The sequence below is a fragment of the Anastrepha ludens genome, chromosome 4, assembly GCF_028408465.1.
Source record: "Anastrepha ludens isolate Willacy chromosome 4, idAnaLude1.1, whole genome shotgun sequence".
In the NCBI taxonomy this organism is placed as follows: domain Eukaryota; kingdom Metazoa; phylum Arthropoda; class Insecta; order Diptera; family Tephritidae; genus Anastrepha; species Anastrepha ludens.
Window position 1 is genome coordinate 82,590,420 of NC_071500.1, and position 11,831 is coordinate 82,602,250.

At 36.4% G+C, this 11,831-nt stretch overlaps 1 protein-coding gene across 1 annotated transcript; it reads right to left on the minus strand.

The window, feature by feature from the left end:
- Positions 1-3,972: 3,972 nt before the first annotated feature.
- LOC128861895 (uncharacterized) lies at positions 3,973-10,535 on the minus strand. The gene is made up of 3 exons (XM_054100273.1): positions 9,871-10,535; positions 7,685-7,886; positions 3,973-4,504 (listed from the first exon to the last, which is right to left on the minus strand). Exons 1-3 carry the CDS (start codon positions 10,533-10,535, stop codon positions 4,223-4,225), a joined length of 1,149 nt encoding a protein of 382 aa, XP_053956248.1. The 3' UTR covers positions 3,973-4,222.
- Positions 10,536-11,831: the final 1,296 nt, after the last annotated feature.

Sequence of the window (11,831 nt, forward strand, 5' to 3'; positions counted from 1 at the left end):
GATGCGTAATTTCTTAAAAATTTAGAGATTTTAAATAATGCGATTTTACGAGCGATTACGAGTAGGACTGATCGTTCCCACGACCGTCGGTTCTACGTAACTGGAACGTTCCGAATTTAATAGGACTATGAATAAGTTCGTGCGGTTTTTTTTCGAAATTTGAAACTTTATTGACGTAAAATGGTTACAAATTTAATATTCAAAATATTGTCCATCGCTTACTACTACTTTTTCCCATCTTTCTGGCAATTCACGGATTCCCTTTGTGAAAAATTCGGTCGGTTTTGCCGCAATCCACGAATCGATCCATTTTTTGACTTCATCGTAATTACGGAAGTGCTGGTCAGCCAGGCCATGTTGCATCGATCGGAAGAGATAGTAATCGGATGGCGCAAGGTCTGGACTATACGGCGGGTGGGGTAGGGCATCCCATTTGAGCGTTTCTAAGTATGTTTTGACCACTTGTGCAACATGTGGCCGAGCATTGTCATGTTGCAAAATAACTTTGTCGTGTCTATCGGCGTATTGCGGCCGTTTTTCTCGCAGTGCTCGGCTCAAACGCATCAATTGTCGTCGGTAGACATCCCCCGTAATCGTTTCATTCGGTTTCAGTAGCTCATAATACACAACACCCAGCTGGTCCCACCAGATACACAGCATAACCTTCAGGCCATGAATATTCTGCGCCGACGTCGATGTTGAAGCATGGCCAGGGTATCCATACGTTGCCCGACGTTTTGGATTGTCGTAATGGACCCACTTTTCATCGCCAGTCACAATTCGATGCAAAAAACCCTTTCTTTTGTGCCGTTGAAGCAGTTGTTCGCATGCCATAAAACGGCGTTCAACGTCTCTTGGCTTCAATTCATACGGCACCCAATGGCCTACCTTTCGGATCATTCCCATGGCTTTTAAACGTTTGGAAATGGTTGATTGATCAACTCCCAAAGTTTTTGCAACCTCTTCTTGCGTTTGAGCCGGATCTTGATCGAGCAATTCCTCCAATTCGGTATCCATGAACTTTGGCGGCGCACCCTCGCGTTCTTCGTCTTCCAATCCAAAATCACCACTTTTAAAGCGTGCAAACCACTTCTGGCACGTTCGCTCAGATAGAGCATGCTCACCATAAACTTCCACCAAGATACGATGACTTTCGGCTGCTTTTTTCTTCATATTAAAATAATGAAGAAGAATTCCCCGCAAAAACACATTATTTGGCACGAAATTCGACATTTTCAAGTGTGGTAAAAATATTGTTGTTTACGCTTCAAATAAAAAACTTATACTGACGTTTGTGCCTTACGACAGTAGCTCTCCAATGAATGTTTGGAAATGTGGATCGATGGAATAATAATCAAGTTACGCCATCTGTTGTAAAACCGTAACGAACTTATTCATAGTCCTATTATTCCGGTTAGGGACTGTCATTTCACTGCATTCTCCGTTTATGTATGGGGAATGTTTATGCTGCTGCAACAACAACAAAAACAACAACAACACGTAGACTGATATTATTTTGGGCATTAAATAACTTTAGCGCAGGGTCCTTTTGACAAGTTCAGACATTCAATTTTTTTTTTTTTTAATTTTTTTATGACGAAATTTTTTTTAAGACGAATTTTTTTTAGTTTATTCTGCTGCAAAAACCATATAAATTCAAGTTTCAAGCTTTATGAAAACTAAAAACTTTTTTTTTAATTTCATAAAAATTTAAAACTTAAAAAAACTAAAAATTTTTTTTTTTAATTTTGATGAAAATACTAATTTTCATTTGAAAAGTTCGGACAATTTATTTGTTTCCTGTTTTTTAATATTTTTGTTTATGATGAAATTTGTTTTAGTTTATTCTTCAACAAAAACCAGATAAATTTTAAACTTTATGAAAACTCAAACTTTTTTTTTTAATTTTCATAAAAATTTCAAAGTTTATAAAAACTAAAAATAAATTTTTAAAAATTTTGGTTCAAGTTTTAATTTTCATATTGTAAAAAATCTACATAAATTCAAGTTCCAAAGTTTATGAAAACTAAAAAAACTTTTTTTTAAATATTCATAAAAAACTAAAGAAAAATTTTTGAAAAATGAAAATTTATATTTTCCTATTGTAAAAAATCCAGATAAATTCAGAATTCAAACTATATGAAAACTGAAAAAATTTTTTTTAAATTTCCTAAAAATTTCAAATTTTATAAAAATTAAAAAAAAAAATTTTTAAATTTTAATGAAGATTTTAATTTTCATATTTCAAAAAATCTAGATAAATTCAAGTCTCAAACTTTATGAAAACTGAATTTTTTTTTTTAAATTTCCTAAAAATTTCAAATTTTATAAAAATTAAAAAAAAATGTTTAAAAATTTTGATGAAGATTTTAATTTTCATATAAATAAAAAATCTAGATAAATTAAGGTTTCAAACTTTATGAAAACTAAACTTTTTTTTTAATTTTTCTAAAAATTCCAAATTTTATGAAAACTAAGAAAAAAATTAAAAAAAAATTTTCATATTGTAAAAAATCTCATCTGTAGAATTATAGCCCATTAATTTTTAGTATAACAAAGTGGCTCAAGAGACGCGCTGATTTTTGAGCAGTTTTTTGTGTTGGCTGTTTTCTTGCATATAATTAAATGTCGCTCATTCGTAAAGCATATGGAAATTTACATAAATAGTTTTAGTGAAAGCTTTGTAGGAGAACGTTTTTTTTTTTTATTGGTTCATTAGCTTTAGTTTGGCTAATATCTTTAGTTTACAATTATTATCTACTTTCTCAAAATTTTAAGTTCCTAAAACAATGTCGGATTTCATCTCCACTACTACACGAAAGTGGAAACCAACTGCTATTAGTGTGCGAGTGCGAATATCTATGGCAGAAATACATTGCGAGGCTTGCCATTGCCTGCCGAGGGGTGACCGCTATTAGAAAAAACATTTTCTTAATTTTGGTGTTTCACCGAGATTCGAGACATTTCTCTGAGTTCCGAATGGTAAACACGCACCAACCTATTCGGTTACAGCAGCCACCAAAAAAGTAGAAACTGGATGAAAAATAATATATGACATTTATACGCCTTTCTAAGCACTAAATGTGCTTTTTTGAAAGAAAGTTACATCAAACCCATTGCTCGAAAAATGTAGTGACAACTTGACGAAGGAATACTTGTATAAAAGCGAGGGTTAGCATATATTTTGTTGGCAGCTAAAACTGTAGTGAACCAAAAAATAAATAAAAATCATAAAATTGTATTACCTTGTTTAAAGCACATCCTAAACATATGCTCCATTTTTTTTATTATAGCTTTACTATCACCATGAAGTTCTGTGAATACCCTTTTTGGTATGCATTACGAGTATATCCGATTCTCAGCTCAGCTCCAACGCACGCTTTTTCTACAAATGACTGCAAAATTATGTAAATTTCTACACAAATTTTGCTTGCTATGCATAAATAAAAAAGAAAGTAGTGCAAATTGATGAAGACGAAGCTTCCAATAAATATTAAACGTACATAAATTATGGCCTCAGTGAGTACCTATGCATATTGAAAGAAAAGCAAGACCAAAAACAAAAAAAAAAAAATTGTTATAAGACATTAATGTACGTAAAATAGGCCATAAACTATTGATCAACTTATTTAAGAAAGAAATTTTATCAAATGATACAAAATTAATTATTATAAAATACGCAATATAAAAAAACAAACAAAAATAATAATAAGAAAAAAATATATATTGTATTTTAAGCTAAACTACAAGGAAATTGTAAACGAGAGCAGCTGCAAACGAGAAAACGTAACTGATGTGACATAAGGCCAGTGCAAACTAAAATGCCAGTTTAAAGTAAAAAGAAAAAAAACTAAAAATAAAAAATAAAAAGAAGTTATCAAGAAAAAATAAGTAAAAATTCGTTTTCTTACTTTCTGCAAAATTTGGGTATTGTAAGTATTTATTTATTGTATAAAAAATATATCTGCAGGTATTTGTTACATCAAAAACTCTTCGTTCACATAATCAAGCGTACAATAAAAATATTGCATTGTATTGTTTATGTATATGTGGACACATACATGTAAACTAATTTGTTTTTTTCTCGCTCCACAAAATCTTATTCGCAGTTACTTCCTGTATGAATATTTATGCATTTATACACACACATTAAAAGCGCACAAAAAAAAAAAATGTAACGATGCATCTAATTGCCAATAAGCCATGAACTTTCATAAGGAATTCACTGTTGCGCATTTTTCTTATGTAAGGCAATTCTACGCGTGTTTTGTTGTATCCACTGGCAGAGACGCAAAGATTTCACAAATAACTCCAAATTTTGCTTAAATGCTGTAATACAATCGGTCTCGTTAGTTTTGTTGCTATTGTCACTCCCGTCACATAAGTCGTTGATATTTTGATTCATATACAAAGTTATCGTCTCCTCGTCCAAACAGTCGATTAGTTGCTGCGCATTCACAATACAATCGCTGGCAGTGTTTAGCGCGTTGCGTAGGCGTTGCATCTGGATGGGCGAGAGAGTGAGAGAGAGAGAGGCGATTAACAGAATGTTGTGACGAAAACTACATAGAATGTCTATGAAATTTCATGGAACAATATACTCGTACAGTGTGTTTCATAACTATATCATAGTAGACTTATTGACTTATTTGAATTAAATTTTTTTATGAAAATATAATTCATTCTACTACAAAAACGATATACAAGGTGACTGGCGTCATAAAATTGTTCACAAATTTATGAAAAATTAACTGAAATCATCGTTGAAATTCATGGAATTGGAGTTGAATATCTCCTAAACATCGATTTATCCCAGTTTAACAGATCATTTGGACTTGCGAAAGGTTTCATTTCGAATAAGTTAACTGAGCACCAAAAATTGCTCAGAATTCAACATTCGAAAGACCTCATTAAAGAGGCGGGAAAAGACGAAAACTTTCTTTACAAAATTCTAACGGGTGATGAAACGTGGTATTTCCAACATAAACCTGAAGCTAAGCGTGAAAGTGCCAAATGGAAAACCGCAGACGAGCCGCCATCCAAAAAAATCGCGTTCGGAAAAGTCAAAAATCAAGTCGATGCTTATTTGTTTTTACGATTCCCAGGGAATTGTCCACAAGGAGTACGTGCCAATGGGCCAAACCGTCAATGCAATTTTTTATCCTGGCGTTTTGAAGCGTTGGTTGTAGCGCTCTCGTCGACTTCGCCCTGAATACCGCGGAGGAGGAAGGTGGCGCTTATTGCATGATAATTCACCATCTCATCGATCTACTCTTGTGACTGAATTTTTGACTAGAAATCGCCCGTTAATCATCAATCACTCACCGTATTCGACTGATGTGGCTCTCTGTGATTTCTACCTATTAGGAAAATTGCATTTGGCCATAAAAAGATTTTGTTTTGCGCCCGTACAGCCCATTCAAAAGGCTTGTACCGACATCCTGAAGGACATTCCGGTCAATGACTTGAAACACTTTTTCCAAAAGCTTTTAGATCACGTAAAACAGTGTATCAAGGCCAGAGGGGACTATTTTGAATAAATAAACTCGAAGTTTTCAGAACAAAGCTTCTCTCGTTTCTATTTTAGCTCAGTATTGTTTGTTTTGGACTTCACCTTTTACAAATCCAAGCTCCAAATTAAAAAAAAAAAATTAAAGAAAAAACTTTCAGAAAAATCTCAAAACTTTTATGTAGAATTTTTAGAAAAATTGTTGCTTTATAGCCTATTAAATTTTGGTTTAACAAAGTGCAAGCTTGAAGGAGCTCATAAACCGCATTGATTTTCAACAATTCCTGCGAATAAGTTCCAAATTAAAAAAAAAATATATAGAAAAAACTTTCATATAAATCTCAAAATTTTGATGTAGAATTTTTAGAAAAATTGTTGCTTTATAGCCTTTTAAATTTTGGTTTAACAAAGTGCAAGTTTGAAGGAGCTCGTGAGCCGCATTGATTTTCAACAATTCCTGCGAATAAGTTCCAGAACGATACGGTTCTACAGATACCCTACTTTCTAAGAGGCCTAAGGAACCAAATACAAGTATGCAGCATCTTGTGCCGCAAATTCATATACATTTTTATAATGTTAGGTTAGGTTATATTGACTGGCCGTCCAGAGACCATTTTGGCGATAACAGATCAGAATCTTAATTTAGCGAAAATATACATCATTCAAGATGCGCGTACTTTTTGCGAATTTTAGGAGTAGCTCTAGTCGTTCTAGTCTTTCAAAACTGAGAGCACCTAGGTATCAATTTTTCATAACCAACGTATAAAAAATGGAAAGGACGGCTTCTCTCAGAGATTTTCCCAGACTCAGTATCATTTTTCAAGTTGATATGTATGCAATAGATAAGACGGCAAGCAATTTCTTCTGGATTACTAGCGAAGATACATGGAATCTCTGCAGACATTTGCTAGAGCCTGAGCCACCTGCCAAGCACGTCAGAAGGCATCTCTTCAACTACACTGACGAGATCCAGGATAAAACACAATTACAACTACTGGATCGGACAGCATACTTACACATATTAAACGACATTCATCGTTTCAACTTATCAACTTCCTAAACTCTCGACGCCTGAATGCCGTTATCGGAGTCCAACCATCAACTATTGCAGACGAAGAGCTTCAACTGCTTCGTGAGACGCGCATAACTTTGACCCAGCTGCGTTCTGGGTATTGTAGTTGGTTAAGTTCCTACCTAGCTGGAATCGACCCCGACATATCCTTATATACTTATGTCCATCATGTGAAGGCACACTGAACGATAAAAAAATAAACACTGGTGCGTACACTTCTATTAGGTGTTTGACCGAACTCCTCCTACTCGTATTTTGGGTGTGCGTCTTGATGTTGTTCCACCAATGGAGACACCTACAGTTTTAAGCCAACTCCGAAAGACTCGTATTTGGGGTATGCGTCTTGATGTTGTTCCACCAATGGAGGCATCTACAGTTTTAAGCCAACTCCGAAAGACATATGGTTTTTATGAGGGGCTTTTTCATGGTAGAAATACACTTAGAGGTCTACTATTGTCTGCCGAGGGCGATCGCTGCTACGCACTATTGCTTCTTCATAACTCACTTTACTTGTAGACAGTCAACTCGAAATGTTTTGTAAGGAATTACTTTGGTCAGCAAACGGTAGAATTTACTGAAGCTCTCAAAAGAGGCTCTCATAGAAAAACTGATGTGAGACCGGACTACTGGTCATATTGCAGTCATGTTTGAAATACTGCTTAAAGATTTTCGTGCTTCAAATTTATGGAGAATCTCTTCTTCGAGGACTGGGATACTTTAGGCATAGGCCTGCTGCGTGAGTTGATTGGATTCGTGAAATGATCTGAAATATTTTAGAGTATCTTCGGATAGGACTAAAATATTAATACTGAGCACCCTATTCAAGAGCAGTACAACTAATCCAACCTAACCTTCACCCTTAGCATGATAAATCCTTAAGGTTAGCCTGATACCAGTCAAGCAGGCTGTTAAACGAACTCTTGAGGTACAGAGAAAGACGGATCATTACGCGAGAAAAAAGCTAAAGTAAATTTTTTATAAGTTAACGAAAAATGCGTATAGATTCCGATATATCATGTCGCGCTTGTGATTGAAGGCACTGACGTCCTTTTAAACACAAATTCATATAACAAATTTTAGATCAACTCGAAGTGGTGTCTCACCTCCAAATTCTTTCTCGCCTGCAATTGCAAATACATGAAACACAGCTCCTCAAATCGTTTCTGGGCAATGCAATATTCGTCGAGCAGATTGTCGTAGCGAGCTTTTGCTGTTTCGGTTTCACAGCGACTTACTTTGAGAAGTTTTTCCTTTTTCACAAGTTGTCGCCGGCACTGTTTATATGAAGTACAGAGCTCATCATATCTGAAAAGTGAAGGAGTTTATGAGTTTCACATACCTAATAAGAGTATGTAAAATAATAAGAGGAAGTTTCGATGCTAATAGTAGAGTAAGTAGCCGAAAATAAGTACTTATGAATGAACGAATGAATGAATATGAGATTTGCTCTCCGATCTTATGGTCTTCTGTGGCCTCTATTCATCACAGCAGCTCAAACAAACTCAGTTTCCTCAATAAACTTAAGATAGCGGAGGGTTAGGCTCAGCGTATGTGCCTTTCTTTCGTCCGAGATGTCTCAACCTTCTTCGCGCTATAGCATTACATTCGAGAAGAAGGTGTGCTGAAGTCTTTGGAGAATGGTCGCACAAACGACAGCAGTTTGTGGCCCCTATCCCAATCCTGCGCAATCTGCAACGGCCTGTGAGAATGCCCTTGACAATTCTCAGTTAATTTTTTGGGAGTGAAGACTTCACTTGACGTAATCCCAATAATTGAGTCCCAGTTAACATCTCTTAACCTTGGCTCTTCACTTCTAAGTTTCTCCTTGATGGTGTGTTGTCCCATACTAAAGAAGTACTCGGGTCCTATTAGTAATGCAACTACCCATTGGCACAGACCGCTTTATTTTGGAGTCATATACTCCAGCGCCTATGCCTTCTGGTGCATTTGAGCCATCTGTATACCACTGCAGGGTAGTTAGAGTTCACTTTAAAGTGCATGTGTACTGCAGTTTACTTTAACGTCCAGTTCAATTCAGAACTTCTTCTCAAATTTAATAGCTCTAGTGATATCATCCCTGGGTTATGATCCCACCATAAATTTTCAAGGTACGAGGAGAAATATCGACAAAATAGTAAATGTCATGGTCATCTTCTAGTTCATCTCTTCGAAAGACTTCCATGGGAGTATGACTATAAAACAGAAAAAAAAACTCTTCCGATATCTCTCGACGGAAGAAAGAAATTGGGAGAAATCGTTGGATCCCGAAACAATAGTGGTTGGGACAAGTGGAATCGAAGGAGGTGTGAAAGACAGAACGACAGATATTGTCGAATTACCTACAGATTATCGCTTCTCAGCTGTTGGTATTATGAGAGCTGTTGGTATTTGGCGATGAAAGGATTTAAGTTTTAAACTTCCATCATCTTCTAAAGAGAAATTTTCGCTTTTTGAATAATCTTACTCGCACCAGCAGCTTATATAGATCTTGGAGTGTTCGAGGGAAAGTTCTGCAGAAGATTTTTGGACCTTTGCACGTTGAGGACAGCGAGTTTGTAGCCGAGGGAATCAGCTGTATGAGTCTTAGGACGACATAAATATAGTGGAGCGAATAAAGATCCCGCGGCCCCGTTGGCTGGGTCATGTAGTTCGAATAGATGCGAGCGCTTCGGTTCTGAAAGTATTCAGTGGTAACTAACTAACTACTTACTGGTAGTAACAGAGGAAGGAAGAGGAAGACCTCCTCTGCGTTTGAAAAATCAGGTGGAGGATTTGGTTTCACTTGGCGTATCCAACCTGTTAGCGCGACGAAAGAAATGACTGATGCGTTTTGTTAAACTCGGCCAAAATCGCAAAGCGGTTATCGCGGCAATCAAGAAGAAGAAGCATAGCTTCAGAAGAAGTCCTTTAAGAAAATATTAATGTAGATGATTCAATAGCTCGATGAGGTTTGTCGGTGAGCAGTGTAAAGAAGGAGTAACTAGAGTTAATGCTCTAGAATAAACCACTGATTGCTACCGAGATGATCCAGCTATTATTAGATCTAGACATTGTTTACAAGCTTAATAAATCCAGTAAATCTAGAGATTCGGTTCGCCTAGCCTCAGTGACACCAGAATAGGCAATAAGTTCAGCCCAAATCATCGTTTTGCGCTTTCATTTCCCATTCAGAGGAAAAGGCTTCTCGGTCACAAACGATTTTCTCATGTAGTTTTGTGTCTACTAAATATGTCTTCTGCCTTCTAGTAAACTAAAAAGCAGTGTCACCTAATCATTTTCACATATCTACCTCTGCTGCATCAACAACGGACTTATCGATTCATAGACTTTCGATGAGCGCGACCAACGTTCTGTTGCAGCACAACGTGAAAGCGCATTCTCGTCCAGTGTCTCATCGTCGGTCGTAGTTGAGAGATCAACGCCACGTATCAATTCCATCAGCCGCACATTGCGCTCCTTTTCATTATCCAACGATTGACACAGACTCTTCAGCTTCTCCGATTGACGCTCGTAGGCCATACGCAGATTGAAATCGTTTTGTTGATCGTCAAGTAGCGTATTTTCAAGTTCACCTACGGTTTGGATAATCTGTTGCACGAGATTGTAGCTGAGCGTATTAGGGCCGGCCTGTTTTGCTTGTGGCGGTTCGCGCTTGCTGGAATGCTGGTTGGCTGCACTGGGACGTGCTGACTTGGTGGAGTGTGGAATTGGTTGTGGGAAAAGTGTATGACCGCTACAGCTGGTATGGAATGATTTCACTGGAGGTGGGAAGGGGATGTGTGGCAGCAGCTGTGTTGCAAATTCGTCAGGTTTTGGTGTTGGTGAATGTTGCTCTCGATCTGTTCGCTGTTGTGATGTTGAAGGCTGCTCTTGTACTTCTTGCTTTTGTATATTATCGGCTACGTTTTCCAAGGGTAAATCAAATTGACGATATAGCGATGCAGCAAAGGACATTTTATATATGACTTAGAGAGGAGTTGCGACGAATCGTGGTGGTTGGTTGACTTATTTATAACGTGGATTAAGTCGATTTGAATTAATTTTTTGTTTTTAATTTTTATTTTTTTATTTTTGGTTTTTTATATAATTTTTTTTTTCGTGAAATTCCGTGGTTTTTCTGTTTGCCTTCAATCGTTTTCGCTCTTTGTGTTGCAGTTCCTATGCTATTGGCCGAAATGTGTTTTTTGTTTTACATTTATATGCACACGCCTTAGTTGCCGAGTGGTACGGAGGGGAATAACTGACTGAGCAACTGACTGAAATCGTTCAAGTCAGTTTCAGTTTTGATGTGAATTTTCAATCTTCGAAAAAATGAAAATCAAAAAAATTATTCAAAAATGACTTTTAACAAATCAAAGCCAGATAGGTTTTTTCGATTTTATTTGTCAATACAGGGTGTTAAAGAATGAAGAATTTAGTGCTAAAAACTGTGTCTTAATTAAATTTAATGGGATCCATTTCTTGACACGTCATTGTATTTGTTTGAGCAGCATTTGAGGATATTTAGCGCGACATCCATTGTTGTAATATAAATTATATAGGTTTTCTCACTGAGGTCTACAAATAAATATATATGGACGTGATTGTCACGTATATCCTTTGATGTGCTTCTGACCGAGCTCCTCTTCCCCACAATTGGAGGGACGTTCAGTTTTATGCCGCTTCCGAACAGCAGATGTTTCTTTATGACAAGATTTTTCACGGCAGAAATGCAATCTTAGGTTTGCAATTGGCTGCCGGAGGGCGATCGCTATTAGAACAACTTTTAATTTTGATGTTTCGTGTCCTCAGCGGGTTTCGATATCCCAAAATCAATAAATTTCCAGTACCGCAAAAACCTATTCAGCTACGGCAGTCCACCAATTAACTCTCAATTATTAAGCCGATTCAGTGAGAAGATTAATCTTTACTACTCTATGTGGAGGCAGTTTCATTGAAAACAACTTGCAGCTCACTAGGAGGGATTTCATTCTGGTATTGTTGACCTATAGGGAAATTGCTAGAAAATTTTGAGACATTTGTGTGCTTCACTTCAGAGAACTTCATCTCTAATCGAACTTGAAATGCATTTTGTTTCTTCCAATAATTCTTTCGAATGAACTGGAAAAGTTATTTTACATATTCATAGTCCATTGGTTGATAAAACGTGGAGTTCTATGAATATTAGAGGATCCTTGAGATCTTCGTTCATCATCAAGAAATTTATTTTATTTCTGATTCTATGTTTTTTTTCCTTGTTGACTCCACTCG